This window comes from Sciurus carolinensis, chromosome 15 (genome assembly GCF_902686445.1).
Source record: "Sciurus carolinensis chromosome 15, mSciCar1.2, whole genome shotgun sequence".
Taxonomy (NCBI): Eukaryota; Metazoa; Chordata; class Mammalia; order Rodentia; family Sciuridae; genus Sciurus; species Sciurus carolinensis.
This window is the reverse complement of record NC_062227.1, coordinates 1,304,048-1,319,601: the sequence shown is the minus strand read 5'-3', so window position 1 is coordinate 1,319,601 and position 15,554 is coordinate 1,304,048. Positions and strand designations below refer to the sequence as shown.

General features: G+C 54.2%; 1 protein-coding gene across 1 annotated transcript in view; it reads right to left on the bottom strand.

The window, feature by feature from the left end:
• The window catches only part of Apcdd1 (APC down-regulated 1), a 30,870-nt gene extending 16,833 nt beyond the window's left edge, over nucleotides 1-14,037 (bottom strand). The window contains exons 1-2 of the mRNA XM_047526771.1: nucleotides 13,691-14,037; nucleotides 1,574-1,757 (exon numbers count right to left, since the gene is read on the bottom strand). Coding sequence (XP_047382727.1) covers nucleotides 1,574-1,757; nucleotides 13,691-13,748 — 242 coding nt within the window. The 5' untranslated portion in view covers nucleotides 13,749-14,037. The remainder of the gene's footprint in view (nucleotides 1-1,573; nucleotides 1,758-13,690) is intronic.
• Between the last annotated feature and the right edge of the window lie 1,517 nt (nucleotides 14,038-15,554).

Here is a 15,554-nt window from a genome sequence, read left to right as displayed (position 1 = left end):
GCCCCTTGACCTCTTGAAGGTTTGCCCTGTCGGCACTGACGTGATTCCACCTCTGCGTCCTGCACCCCAGGCCCAGCCATTTCCCCCTGCCCGTCACTCTGCTTCCCGAGCCGCCGCCCTCCCCACCCAGAAGTGAGCGAGCCTTTCAGTCACTTCTGCTCCTGTGCATTTGCACACAGCAGCCACAGTGCCCTTCAGTAAAGCCACAGCTGAAAACTTCCCGGTTCTCTTAGGTGACAAGACCCGCAAGCTGGGCACAGAGGGGGGCTCTTCTCACTGCAGCAGAGGGTCGGCTGGAGCCCGGAGGTTGGAAGCCAGCCTGGCCACGGAGTGAGACCCCATGTCACACAAACCAACACACGGAAAGGAGGCCTGGTGTGCACGGTGCCCTGGGAGCCAGCTCTGAGTGCCTCCCGGGTGCTGTCCGGGTCCACTCCACCTCGCTGGCCACAGGGCTGGGATGCTGGCTTCTCCTGCCCACCCAGGCTCTTGCCCACTCTGCTTCCAGTCTGGGCTTTGCCAGTTCCTCCAGATGGAAAGCTCCTCCCGCAGCCTTCGCAGGCAGCCTCGCCTCTCCACTAGACTTTCTGGCCCCCACCCTGAGCCTGAAGTCGGGGGCCCTGGTATTCTGCTTCCCCACCTGCTCTACTCTGGCCCCTTGCCCACAGTACTTCTTTGTGTAGAGATATATTTGGAAAATCCCTGAAGATAGGGGCCAAGTCTGTTTAGTTCACAACTTTCTACACAAAATATACAATAGTGCTTGGTACACCATAGGTACCTAATAAATGACCATTTTAAAGTTATGATCTTGTATGAAGAATTTTATGCAAATAATTTATAATGCCATTACTTTAAGAGACCCAATATTTAGAAAAAAAATCGGAGTCTTCATCATCTTATAACTTTCTTTTCCCACTTCTCCAATATGCATTTGATCCCTCCCCACGGTACCTGGAGGCTGCTTATCCGACTCCAGGAACAGGGCACAGGGGGAAGCGATCATATCCCAGGGTTTGTCTAGTTAATGCTCAACAATTTAGTGGCTAAAAAAAAAAATCACAGATCTGCCTCTCTACTGTTTTTAAAAGCTCTAAGGGAAGATAAGCTGGAGCTCAAACTGGGATAAACCTCGGCCTCGCCGCATGGAGGAGAATCTAAGAGCTGTGCCTGGCCAGGGAGGCAGCTCCTACCTTACTGAGAGCCCTGCAGCCGTGTATTAAGTTACCAGAATATGCTAGAGCAGGGAGGCCGCAGAAGCTTGCAAGTCATGTTTCAGGGTTGGTGAAACACAGACGCTTCATTTCACTTGCTAATGGTTTCTTTTTATATACGAGTGGTCCCGCAGAGTTCAGTAAACAAGGATCTATTCACTCAGGGCTGTGGTCAACAGCAGCACAATACAATCTCTGCTTCAGCATAGGATTTCTCCAGCTCTTAGCTGTTTCTCAGCCAACTCTCGTTTCACAGAGTGGGCTGGTTCTTCACCAGGACACGGGCAGCACTGCAGGTCCTGCAGAGTCCGTGCCTCAGGGAGATGGTCCCCAGTCCCCTGCAACCCGCAGGCTCTCACCCTGTGGAGACCCAGTGGCCCTCGACCGTGGGTGGCATCTGCACAGTGATCCGCGCCCCATTGTGGAGGTGTTTGAGCATGTGGTGGCACTGTGACTCCTTGAAGGCCCTCCAGGCACTTTTCTCTAAGGACCGAGGATGGGATCTGCTGTCCGGGTGAAGGAGGGCAGAACCCTCTCCCAGCCCTGAAAAAGAAAGGTGGAAGGTTAGGCGCAGGGACCTGGAGCCCACGTCATGGGGACAGCTCCTCTGCAGGGGCAGGGGCCGCGAGGGGCAGATGCAGGCTTCCTCTACCCACCTGCCCCCGCACTGGCTCACACAGGACTCACTCCAAAGCGTGTCCCTGGGAGCCACTTCCCAGGTGGCAAAACTGAGGTCCCCAGAGACCAGGCATGGCTTGCTTGAGGTCACCTGGCTAGGTACAGGCGAAACAGGAGTTCAAGTCCACGCATGTCTGAACAGAGACTGAGGCACCCGTGGGAGCACCTGTGAGGTGCGGGCAGGGGAGTGGACTCGGCTGTGAAGACAGCACCGATGCGTCCCAGGGCCACGAGAGGAGGAGACGGGGTTGAAGGGAGAGGCGAGGAAGGGTTCACTGGGAAGGGCGGACATGTGCCAGGCCACCGTGGGTAAAGAGGGGAGAGAGCGAGGATACCAGCCTGGAAGAGGGAGGGACAAGGGCCCAGGCACAGCTCCCAGCTCCCAGCTGGGATCTGTTCCCAGGTGTGGCTCCCAGTCGCTCACACCGGCCGATGCATTTTCTGGCCTGCCCCTCCTCTGGATGGATGTCCCTGATATGGTCTGGGTGTGGTGTGTCCCCAAGGGCTCACGAGTCGGAACCGTGGCCTCCAGCGTGGCGATGCTGAGAGGTGGCGGGAGCTTTAGGAGACGGCCCAGGAGAGGCACTTAGGCCCTGGGTGCTGCCCTGGGAGGAGCCGACTGCAGTGCCGGGGGACCCTGGCTGTGTTCAAGAGGGAGGGCTGTTGTAAAGGAACAAGCCTGGTCACTGCTAGCCTCCCTCACTCCTGGCTTGCCTCTCACCAACGCTCCTGCCAGCACAGCATCTGCCATGATGTGACACAGGGGACCCTAAGGAGAGCCAGTACCGTGCTAACTGGGCTATTAGCCTCCAAAACTGAGTTTTCCAAAAAATCTAGTCTCGGGTATTTTGTCACAGTAACAGAAAATGGACTGATACAGCCCCCTACAGGGGAAGCGTGCACCATACCCTCCCACCATGGCAAAGCAGCTCGACTTCCCCCCTAATCAACTTCCAAAGCCAGGCCCTCACCTCATGAAACCAGAGAAAAACTAAACATTCAGAAAGGCTTTATCATTGAGAATAATTATGAGAAGATTGTATTTATTTACTTCCCAGGAGTAAAGCACTACTAGAATAAGTTCATCTTCAGTAGAAGCATTTTAGGTTGACCACCATTTACCCAGGCAAAACCGCCACCAGCCTAGTGTTCAGAGGAAAGCGATGAAAACAGACGAGCTATCACTCAAAGCCCAGCCTCCTTCGAGAGTCACTCCTGAAGGGATCCACAACTGGCAGGCCTACGTGGAGGACCTGTATGTATGTGGCATTGTGTTAACAAAGAGAGACATGAGTTAGACACACGTAGATGTGCACAAAATAAAATGCACCCATGAGAACACTACTCCCGAGGAGGTAGTTATGTATATTTCAACCAGCACCTAAATAACTTCGTAGAGAACCAGGGCTCATGAGAGACCATCTGAAATCACAAGTGAGACCCAGAGTAAGTGGCTATGGGTGACATGAAGAAACCATCAGGATGCACTCAGACCGGCAGGCAGGTAACATTCCGATATCTCTGCCATCGTGTAGCCGAGGGATCCAGAGAGTGAACCACTCCTGTTTGATGGCCAGTCCCGGCTGCGAGGAGTCCGCCTCCCACGTGGGAACTCGGGGACCTGCAAGTGAATGCTGGTCTAGGGAAGGAGCCCTCTGCAACCGCTCTGGCACACCTCCTGAGCCGGCGGCAAGGAGGCAACGGTACTCCTGGCGCCTCTCAACCACAGGAAAACCCTGATCGCAGATGGCTATGCTGCACTCAGGTTAAAGGCAACCACTGAGGCCCCCTCAGCCAAGTCCACTGCCTCTGGCAGTGGGCAAAAGAGGAACAAAGCCTAATACAGCCTGCTGTCTGGAGGGTCAACGTTGTGATTGATTACATGTGAGGAGCTTAAAATGGACTTTAATTTAACTAAAGTCACCAGGCACTGGGAGTTGGAGAGAGTCTACTTGAAATGTGACCCCAGGCATTCAATGAAGATGCCATAGTCTTACCCTGGGCCGAGCAGTGTTCTAAAACTTGGATTGTAAGCTCTGCACGCAGTAAATGTTTTCCATGAAGCCAGGAGCAGTGGATGTTGTGAAAGCCCCAGAGCTGGGCAGCTCGGGTGGAGACTGGACCTGGCACTTGAAGGGTGTCATGGAACCCGGACTTCCATGATTTAAGATGCATCATTATTTCATCACCAGAGACAAAAACACTTGCATTTAAACGATGACACGAGGCTTTACCGGTAGTCCTGGGATGCCCACGAGTCACTCACAGCAGCCTCGGGGGTCTCTGCCATTTCTCTGATCTATACAGGGAGACGTGGCGATGTCTCATGCAAGTCCAAGCAATCGCTTGCCTGAGCGTCTCTCGGTAGTGGAGCGTCGCCCGGCCTGGTTTCCTAGGCACCCTCCTTGCTATGCCCCTGGACACACTGCATGGGAACGCTGGGCCTTGCGGCTACCCAGCCGTGCGGGTACTGGCTTCTCCCCTGCTCCGCTGCAGGGCCCGGTTATCGGCCAGGAGCGCATTTCCTCAGTGAGGTGGGAAACCCGGCACGCGGATCCACGGCGTGCACCCGCCTTTCAGAACCCATCTGCCATCAGACTGGAGACTGGAGTGCAGGAGTGCACTGAAGGAAGAAGTGACCAGGGCAGAGGAGGGCCGCCCTCCGGCCGCTGCAACTTCACCACCAAAGGCCCGAGTCAGGAAAGTGGGTGTGCTGCGGCCCCGCCCCGGTCAGCGCTGCGGCCTCCAATGCCCGACGCTCCAGGCATCGGCCTCAGCCTCGCGCATGAGCAGTGGACGTCGCGAGCCTCGGGGGGCCTCGGGTTGGCGCAGTGGTTTCTTTCCAGCGTCAGGGACAAGGCTCTTAGGCCCACCCGAAAAGTCCCCCCTCACTACAGCACAGTTAGAATGGTGGTGGAAGTCGTCCAGGTGCGCCTGACTCTGAGCTCGGACGAAGACGGGGCTCGCAGGCCTCCCCACTCACCGGCTCCTGCGGAAGAGGGCGGGACCGGAGCCCGGCCCGGAGCCCCACGTCCATCAACGGTACTTTGTCTATTTCAGGGACTAGAGGCACAAAATGAATACAGGTGAGTTTTTGACCTTGAGATTCTCAAAGTCCCCTTGGCATAGATGAAAGAAAAGGGTAGAGATGATGAAGGAGGGGTCTCGGAAGGAAACCCGGGAGCCTGCTGGCGGAGGAGTGGCGGCGAGCGTGTGTACCCGTCCTTCTTGAGGCGAGAGTCCCCGGGGAAGGGACACAGTGACAGGCTCACACCAGGGCGACATTCACCTACTGGGGGGGGGGGCATGGGGCTGGTGTTTGTTTTCTATTGCTCTAACAAAATACCCGAGGCTTGGTCGTTTGTTTTTAAAAATGAGGTTCATTTAGCTCAGCTTTGGAGGTGCAAGTGGGTAGCAACAGCTTCTGCTCAGCTCTGGTGAGGCCCACTAGCTGGGTCACATCGTGCCTGATGGTGTCATGGCAAAAGACTGTACACAAAGAAATCATGTGGGAAGACAGGAAGCCTGTGGAAGGAGAGATGACAGGACAGGAAGAGTGGAGTGTAGAAGAATAAGGCATCATGAAACAGGAAGCGTATAAGAAAAGATCACAAGACAGGAAGTGTGTAAGAGGCTATCACAAGACAGGAAGGGTGTGTAAGGAGCCATAGTGAGATGGGAAGTGTGTAAGGAGATCACAGGACAGGAAGACAGCGTGTGAGCTGAGAGAAGCCAAGCAGCACAGTAGCGACCTCGAACCCCAGGCTTCCTCCCAGAGAGCGGCCCTGGGGCACCCTCCAGGGCCCAGCCTGGGCTTCTGGTCCCCCAGGGGCACCTCCAGGGCCCAGCCTGGGCTTCTGGTCCCCCAGGGGCACCTCCAGGGCCCAGCCTGAACTTCTGGTCTACCAGGCGCCTGTGTTCCCACGTCTCCTGGAGGCTAAGCCAGGCCACACACTCCAGCAATCAGAAGGCCCCAAGGGTCAGATTCTGTCCCCAGCACAGCAGCTATGAATGTCAGGGCCCAGGCGTCTGGGCTGGGTGAGAAGCCAGGCCCCAAAGACGCTTGTGCAGGAAGCAGGTCGGCATCTTCCTCCGCTTATGGAGGGCACCTCTGCCTTGATGAAGGCATGGAAGTCCAGCAGCACACACCACCTCCACCAGCGCACTGCCGTTCCTGCAGGGAGAACCAGGCCCCGGGAGGGGAGACGTCCGTGGCCTGGGCGGGGGCAGAGCGGAGGCGGGCCGTGGTGCAGAGCACTGACGTAGGTGCCCCGGGGGGCTGCCCGGGAAGCTGAGGAGGACCCAGCGGGTTTCAGCAGTGAAACGGCAGGGCAAGGACACCATTTTGGCAAGACTACAGTTTGGGTTTTTTTTGAGGGACTGACCGGGGACAAGCAGATCAGTAGCAGGAAGACCACGAGGAGCTGGTATCATTTTTGCCCAAATAATGAGAACTGTAACGGCTGTCAGCACGTGGCTCTCATCCCTTTATGTGGTCTTGAAGAGGCACTGGCCATTTTCGCAAACTGGGTGAAGGAAGAGAGTGAGGGGCAACAGGAAGGAAAGAGGAAGGCAGGCGGGCCAATCAGCACCACATTGAAAAGTGCTTCTGTGTCCTACTTTAACACATCTTAAGTCGCATAAATCAATCATCCTGGTGCTTCACATCGCAGAACGCAAGGACCGCAGCTAACAATAATAACAGTTCCCGCCTGGGACACCTATCATTTATCGTAATAAACGTGCTTATTATCTATAATAATTTTAAAAACCCTCCACTTAATTGGATTATTTGTGTACTGAAAGTGCCGTCAATCACGATATCGGGCTGTTGAAACTTGTACCTTTGTGTGTTGAATGCAGTTGCCGCTGGGTCTTCTGATGATTGGCTTCTTCGGTGCCTGTGGACACTGGGGTGGAACAGTGCCTTACACAGAGCAGGTGGCAGCCCTGTTTGGGACACAGAGGGCCTCCACATCACTCCCGACACAGGAAAGTATGCGTGTGAGGCCACAGGAGGACCGTCCACACCTTGGCTAATGGAGGACTCCAGATGTTTGGGCAGCTGGGCAGACTCAGCACTGCGTGCCCATCGCTCAGATTTTGCTATGAGTCCAGGGAAACAGCACCTGGAAGGATCAGGCTGTCAGTAAGAAAGCGGCTGAGATTCCATTCTTCATGTGGCCCAGATGGGACATCGGCCACGGGCCTTCCTCTCTTCTGTATGAACTAAAACTTGCAATAATGAGGGTGATAACCCATGTTCAAGAGGCTGTGATGGCTCTCTTCATGTGACATGTAGGACGGGACAGCACTGCTGGGCAGGCAGGCAGGCCCTCTGGTGTGAACGTCTCACAGTCCACGGCAGCAGCTCACGGGCAGCCCCCGGGCTCCGTGCCCAGCGGGGCTTTCTGTCTCAAGCAGGGGGAGCTGCAGGCTGGGCCCAGGTGCAATTATGGTGGGGGCTTTCTCTCGAGGGACTATGGACAGGAAAGTGGAGTTTGGAAGGAAACCGCTCGCCTGCTGAAAACAAACGAAGTCTTCGGGCGCCAGGGCACACTTCCAGAACAGGCCAGGCGGTCCAGGGGGCCCGGGGACCCGTGCGCACTCGGGATCCATCCGCAGGGGCGGGTCGCCTCTCGCAGGCTTCTTCCTTTCTGGCCTGCCATGCATACCTGGGCCGTCAGGTTCAAGCGTGTTCTCAAGTAGAACTAGCGAGTGAGACTGGGCGCAGGTGACGGCTTGGCCGCGAGGCTGCTGGGCCACTTAAGCAACACCATCGCCGGTGCTTCCAGGTGGGTCCTGGCAGTGGACCCAGGCTGCTTTCTGGATCGCAAGCTGCTGTGGCGCGGACAGCACTGCCCGACCACGCCTCGGGGCGGCCGTGGTTCTGACCGAGTTCTTATATTTATTTCCATTTTTTTCTACGATAAACAGAAGCTAAGAGAACTGCTTCTACCAATCGGCAAATCTTGATACTAAAAGAATTTCCCTTTCAGAAGAAATAGTAAGGTCAAAAGTTCAAGCGCTGGCTCCGTTTTAACTCAAGTGGGTAAGTTACTTTTCTATGTCCTCTTTCCCCAGTGCCTAAGTCCCTGGGCTGGGCACTGGGGTTGAACCAGAGACTGCAAAGTTATGTGTGTGTGAAGGGGGTGGATGGGAGTGTGTGTGTGTGTGTGTGTGTGTGTTTGTGGTGTATGTGTGTGCATGATATATGGGTGTGTGTAGGGTATGTGTATGAGTGTGTGGTATCTGGTGTGTGTGGTATAGGGTGTTTGTGTGTGTGTGTGGTGGTTTATGGTTGTAGTATATGGTGTGTGTGATGTATGGGTGTGGTTTATGGTATGTATGGTATATGATATGTGTTTGGCATATGGTATGTGTATTGTACAGGGTGTGTGTGTGGCATATAGTGTGGGTGTTCATGTACCATATGGTATATATGTAGTGTAGGGTGTGTGTATGGTGTGTGTATGGTGTATGGTATATGGGTGTGTGGTGTATGGTGTGTGTGTGGTGGAGTGTGTGTTGGTGTGTGTGTAGCGTATGATATTTGGGTGGTGTATGTGTGTGTGGTGTGTGTATGTGGTGTGGTGTGTGTATGGTGTGTGTGTGGTGTATGGTGTGTTGTGTGTGTGGCGTATAGTGTGTGTGGTGTATGGTGTGTGTGGTATGTGGAATGTTGGTGTATGTGTTATGTATGGTGTGTGTGTGGGTGTATGGTGTGTGTGTGGTGTGTGGTATGTTGGTGTGTGTGTGTGTGGGTGTGTGGTATGTTGGTGTGTGTGTGTGATGTATGGTGTGTGTGTGGTGTGTGGTATGTTGGTGTGTGTGTGATGTTTGGTGTGTGTGTGGTGTGTTTGGCATATGGTATGTGTGTATGTGTATGTGGTATAGGGTGTGTGTGTGGTGTATGGTGTGTCTGTGGCATATGGGGTATGTGTGTGGCATATGGTGTGTGTGTGGTGTATGGTGTATGTGTGGTGTATGGTGTATGTGTGGTGTATGGTGTATGTGTGGTGTATGGTGTGTGTGTGGTGTATGGTGTATGTGTGGTGTATGGTGTGTGTGTGGTGTATGGTGTGTGTGTGGTGTATGGTGTATGTGTGGTGTATGGTGTATGTGTGGTGCATGGTGTGTGTGTGGTGTATGGTGTGTGTGTGGTGCATGGTGTGTGTGTGGTGTATGGTGTATGTGTGGTGTATGGTGTGTGTGTGGTGTATGGTGTATGTGTGGTGTATGGTGTATGTGTGGTGTATGGTGTGTGTGTGGTGTATGGTGTATGTGTGGTGTATGGTGTATGTGTGGTGCATGGTGTGTGTGTGGTGTATGGTGTATGTGTGGTGTATGGTGTGTGTGTGGTGTATGGTGTATGTGTGGTGTATGGTGTATGTGTGGTGTATGGGGTGTGTGTGGTGTATGGTGTATGTGTGGTGTATGGTGTGTGTGTGGTGTATGGTGTATGTGTTGTGTATGGTGTGTGTGTGGTGTATGGTGTGTGGCATATGGTGTGTGTGTGTGTATGTGTGGTGTAGGGTGTGTGTGTGTGGTATATGGTGTGTGTGTGGTGTAGGATGTGTGTGTGTGCGTGTGGTGTAGGGTGTGTGTGACATATGGTGTGTGTGTGGTGTGTGGCATATGGTGTGTGTGTATGTGTGGTATATGGTGTGTGTGTGGTGTAGGATGTGTGTGTGTGTGGTGTAGGGTGTGTGTGTGTGGTATATGGTGTGTGTGTGGTGTAGGATGTGTGTGTGTGCGTGTGGTGTAGGGTGTGTGTGACATATGGTGTGTGTGTGGTGTGTGGCATATGATGTGTGTGTGTGTGTGTGTGGTGCTAGTGTGCTGGTGTGCATGTGTGGCCTGTGGGGTGTGTGGGATCCCCGGCAGTGGAATAGTACAGGAACCCCAGGGTGCTGTCCTCCGGGCTCTGGGGCCCCGCAGTCTGTTCCTTCCCAGCCCCTGTGTGTCCTCAGGAGTCCTTGGGTGGGGACACCCCTCCCAGTTCCCACCCTTGCAGCAGGGACTGGACTTGGCCCCAGCAGGTCTTCACAAGCCAATGAGGAACGAGGGCCCACGCGTGATCAAAACACCCTGGGTAGCACTAGTGTGGCACTGCGTGTCCCCTCTGACCTAGAGCCCGTCACTCCCTTTCCACAATGATTCTCTCTGGAATTGGGCAAAGCTGCCCAGTGAGCAGCCCACAGAAATCCTGACTCTGTAGGGACTCACGCCTGCCCACGGCGACAGGCCGTCCCGCGGCTCCCTGTAATGGCTCAACGCCAGGCGTGGAGCCTGCTGAGACCCGCCTGCTGCGGGCACCCTGGGCCACGGGCCTTTGCTAGCAGGCCGCTGGCGATTTCCAGTCTGAAGTGCTTCACGGTTCACCTTGATGGACTGCATCAGGTGTGCCCCTCAGCAGCAGGTTCCAGGCCCCCTGCCCGCCTGTGTCGAGCTCTTCTCTTACTGAGGGGGAGGAGCAGGCAAGCGGCCGTGAGCTCCCAAACCACGTCGGAAGCAGTCCAGGCCCAAGGCCTTCACCGCCCGCGCACCAAGGAGTCAGGTTCCTTTCCAAGATTTCCTTTTCTTCTGTGGAAAAGAGGGGAAAAGGTGTGGGGAAGACATGCTTTCTTGGCTACAAAAACTATCTTCAAGAAAACAGTGTTTCAGAAAATGCTAGTTTGCCCCATTTAGAAGTTTCTTCTCGTTTCGATGGTGGTCTGCTCAGTCTTTACATCCGGACAGAGAGGCCTGAGTGAAGGGAAGAGCGGAAGACCTCTCCACCCCAAAGGTCAGTGTCACCTCCAGAGTGCACACTGCAGGAAAGGCCATGTGGCCCTGCGTCAGGACCCCCAAACCGAGAGGTCGCGCCTGGCTGTGCGTCCGAACACCACTTACACACGTACTCCGGACACCTCCTGCTAATCTGCCTTTCTGGGGCTGACTGATTTTTACAATTCATCTGAACATCCGCAGCTTTTCATCCAAGCAAAGAAAACAGTGATAATGGATATCTTCCAGCTGCATGCTTTCATGACACTCGATAGGTTTTATTTGGATTAAGAAATGCAATTGTTTCCAGAGTGAAGAAGAGGAGAGCAACGGCGACGTGTATACTTTCATGCCAACACATTCTGAACTTGGGTCTTGCCCGACATATGCAGTGTTTTAAAAAAGCAAAAATAAACACCAGGCTCAAATCCTGCCAGAGCTTAACTTACTCACCAACAGGACTTAGGGGTGATTTATGACTCGCAATGAATTGAAATAGACGTGGTCAGGAATTCCAACAAAGACTTGATGCCACACATGACGGTATCACCCGTGTCCTCACCTGGCTTTGTGAGCTTTTTAATCTCACTGACCGGACCTGTCACTGTAACAATCCGTAAATGTGCATGTCTGAAGAGAGATTTATTAAAGTTTGTCAAAAGTACAATCAGAAACATTGGACACTTGATTTCATCTACAAAGTTAGTATAAATAAATAGACAAATGGTATCACAGGGTTCCAGAAATCAAGTGCCTACTTATCAGGAAAAGTCATTAAGCTACTTTAAGGAGGTTACAGAACTTTCCCCAGAGAGACATGTGTCCATTGACACAAATGGTTGAGCTTCATCTGCTTCTACAGAAGTCTTAGTGCCTGCGAACCCCTCTGTTGAGCAGACGTGCTCCCCGAAACCATTCCCAGGGTTAGGTAAGTTGAGAACTTTTTCTGTTCAAACTACTTCAATCAAGTAAAAATCGGGAGGCAGAGATATCCATTTCTTTTTCTAGTGCTCAACAGTATCTAGCAAATTAAGGCAAACCTTTCTGAGATCCTGAGGATTCATAAACTGAACAACTATTCCCTCTTGCTAACCTCTTACATTGAACTCCAAAGCTCCTGGGCCTAAGTAGATCTTGGGCACTTTCATTATAAGAATTTTGTCATTGCAAATTTATTTTCAAATTGTGGCTGCTTTTGGTAGGTTAACTCATGTCAAGTTTAACCCAATTAAACTTGCAAACCTCCCTTTCTATCTTTAATTCCCCATCCCCATACACACAGTCTGGCTCCATGCTGCTCCCATCCATAGCTCAGACTTCGTCTTCCAGTCACCCCTGCTCCAGCATGACCACCATGACCCCTCCCAGTACCACCAGGCAGGCTGTCCCCAGACTCCAAGGAGCTACCAGACTCTAGACTCAAAGTTGAGAGATTTTTGGTTGTACCAGACTGGAGGACACGTGAGGCTATGCTCAGGCTCTTGATGGCTGCCAGCTATCGATCGCATCCCAGTTTGGACTGGTAGGGAGGAGTTTAACAACAACCCCCACCTCTCCAAGGAGGGAGGAAACCTTCAGAGGAAGCCAGGCTGCACGGAGATCACTCTGCAGTTGGACAGGCAGTGCTCGTCTGCAAAGAGTTCTGTTTATGCCAAATTTCTAAGGAATTTCTCTTCTTTGAATTGAATTTTCATTTATATGATCTTCTTCTCCATGGATACTACAATTCTTTTAAAGGGGCCAGTTTCGCCTGCTTCATCTCTGTTTTTTCTTGTGTGTGTGGCAGCTGCTGTTTGATCTGCTCATTGGCTCTGATTTGTTTCATGTTTCAGCCAAAGATTAAAACTGCTCTGTAATTCTAAGCAGATGGGCCTAGGAGCCCAACCCTATAATTACACCTTCTCTCCTCTGCTCTGAACTGCCAGCTTCCACCCGACTCTTAGAGTGATGGGATGGCTGGGGCTCAGAGCACACCTTGGCAATCAGCAGGTCTGGCCCAACCAGACATGTTCACAGGGCCTGGGAGCTACAGGAGCCTCCCACTGCCGGCACAACTACAAAGACATGTCCCAGCAGCTTGTGGGTTAAACTCTCTTCCCTTTCCTTGATCCTCTGGGGGGGTCCACAGCCTGCTTTTCAGTTCTGACTCTACAGCATTCTGAAGTCAGAGCCGGCTGCAAACTTTTGAGATGGCTGTGGTGGGTGCAGAGGAAGGAGATTACTGGTCACTCTTGAGATGTCAGTTGCTCAGGACACCTTGTCTGGCACATTGTGTGCTGCAATGGCCGTGGCAAATATCAACACTGACCTGCACAAAATCTACGGTCTTCCTCCCAATGCATTTGTATTCTATTGCTCAGTGCAATTTCTGGAACTCTATTCAAGGGCTAACGCTCCCCAGAAAGTGTGGCATGCATGGGAAGCACACACACACACACACACACACACACACACACAAAACCCCATCCAGCGAGGGAAACAGGGCGCCAGGACGCGGAACCTTAGGAAACTGGTTTTCAGGTCCTGGCTACCACAAGTTCCCTTGAGGACCCAGCGGAGGCCACCGCACATCACCTTCCAAAAGAGAGCCAAAGTGCACACAGACGACAAATACTAGTCCTCCGACAGCAGGGCACCGCGATATGTCCTCCCCTTAAGCGGTGTCCTCCCCTTAACCATCATGGTTTCTCTTTTCAGTCTTATAAAGGCTCGGACGCATCAAGAGCCCTTGCGCGCTGACACTTTGGACACAGGATCGCAAAGCCTACGATTTCGTGACAGTCTACAGTCTGAAAAGTCGACCGGGAGGATAAAAGTTTTCCTTCGGACGCGACGTAACAGATTCTGGAGACACAGGCGTCGGTGCGGGCGACGTTTGCGCCCTTCCAGAAAGAACACTTGGGCAACAGAACAGCTCCGGGAGCCCGGGCACCCGGCAGGGACCCCTGGGGCCGCAGCGCGCAGGGCAGTCCCCGGCCCGCGAGGGGCAGTGCAGACCGCGCGGCGGAGCCGGCTCCCGCGGTACTCACCGTGCAGCAGGAGGGCCGGGAACAGGTAGCTGAGCAGCAGGCGGCGCGGACAGGACATCTCCAGCGCTACGCGGCCTCAGTCCGCGACGCGTCCCGCGAGCCCGCGGCGCTCTGCGCTCCCTCCGCGGGGCAGGCGGGCGCGGGGCGCGTGCAGGGCCAGTTGCCGGGCGGCCAGGCCGGCCTCCGGCCTCAGGCGAGGGCAGAGCGCCCCATGCCCCGCGGGCCCCGGTGGGCGCCCGGCCCGCGTCCGCGCCGCGGCCTCCCCGCGTCCCGCCCCGGCCTCCGCGCGCCCGGGCCCGCGTCCCGCCCCGGCCGCCGCGCGCGCCGCCCCGAGCTGCAGTGGCCGCCGCCGCCGCCGCGCCTCTTCATATTTCCCCAGCGCCGCCGGCGGGGCGGCCGCGGCCGGGGCGGGGCCGGGGGCGGGGCCTCGGAGGCCGGGCCGGGGCGGGGCGAGGAAGGGCGCTGGCCACGCCCATCGCCCTCCGCTTGGTGTGGCTCCTGCAGCCAGCCTTCCTCCTCCCACTCCTCTCCCCACTTCTTCCCCTCCTCCTTTCCTCCCACAAGGGCCCTTCAGGACCTTCTGGCCGAACGCGCTCCTATCTTTCCTCCTTTTCCTCCTCCTCCTCCTCTCTGTTCGCCTCCTGCTCCTCCTTTCCCTCGTCCTGCCCTTCCCTTCCTCGTCGCCCATCTTTACCTTCCCCCTCTCCCTCTACCTCCTCTTCCCCAGATCCTTCCCCTCCTGCTCCGCTGCCCACTGCATTCGCGCTTCCTCCCCACCCATCCCCATGAGGTGCTCACAGTCTTTGGGACTCCCAAAGACTGCATTTTCTTACTGTGTCTGCAAGTAAGAAAATGTGCCCTTCACCCTCCGGGCCTCACCGCCTGGGCATGGACTCACAGTTGAAAAGTGCCTCCAAATGGGTGACAAGGGCCCGCCCCGCCAGGCTGCAGGTTTGAAGTGGGAGCTAGGCTAAGTGGGCCGGCTAAAGTTGGGCGGTGGGTGTGCTCCTGCACACACACGTGCCAGAAAGAGAGAGATTAGAGCAGAGTAGAGATCTGCAAAACTGCTGGGCAGCGCTGTGCAGCCCCTGCAGCCGAGAGTGCTCTGGGGAGCCCTGCCACAGGCCCCGACCTGTGAGGAGCAAGATGTAGGCAGCAGGAGCCCTTTCTCTTTTTCCACCCGCTTGCAGGAGGAGGAGGACTTGTTGAAACACGGAGGAAATCTCAGAGAAACTCTCCCTTAGTCCCCTTCCCTGAGTCCTCCGGCACACATCTAATAACCACAACCAGGATGATTTTATTTATGTCCTGTGGTCTGGGAGAGGGGTGTTTTTACTTTGGCCTTTTAGACTTTGAGGGAGAAACATCTTCCTCCCTAGTCCTGAATTCCCTGGAGGGCTAGTTCAAAGCCACCGGGTTTACCTGGGAGATCCTTCTGTAGAGGAGACTTCACTTCTCCCAGGCCAGGTTAATGGGCTCCTAAGCTAATGTCAGGCCACCTCTTCTCCTGGGATAAAGAGCAGGCATCAGAAGGGTGTAGAGAACATTGCTTGACTCAGCCCTGCTAGGGTTTTTCCTAAATAAAACACTTTACACGAATGCCTGACTCCCCAAGAGGGTTTTCTGCCCCTTTGAACAAAGCAGTAATTCAACTGCTTAGTCATTAGACTTTCAAAACTAGTTGGATCTTGACTTCATTATGATAGTGAAATAGAAGAGAATGCATTTGACAGTTTCCACTTTTCCAGTGCCCCGACCCCAAAAGTCACGGGTGTTTTGGTGTGATGGTGCTGAAGCAGTTTGATGGGTTTTCATTTTCATTACCATCATTAGCATCTTTCCATCATTGATATGGGGAATCAGA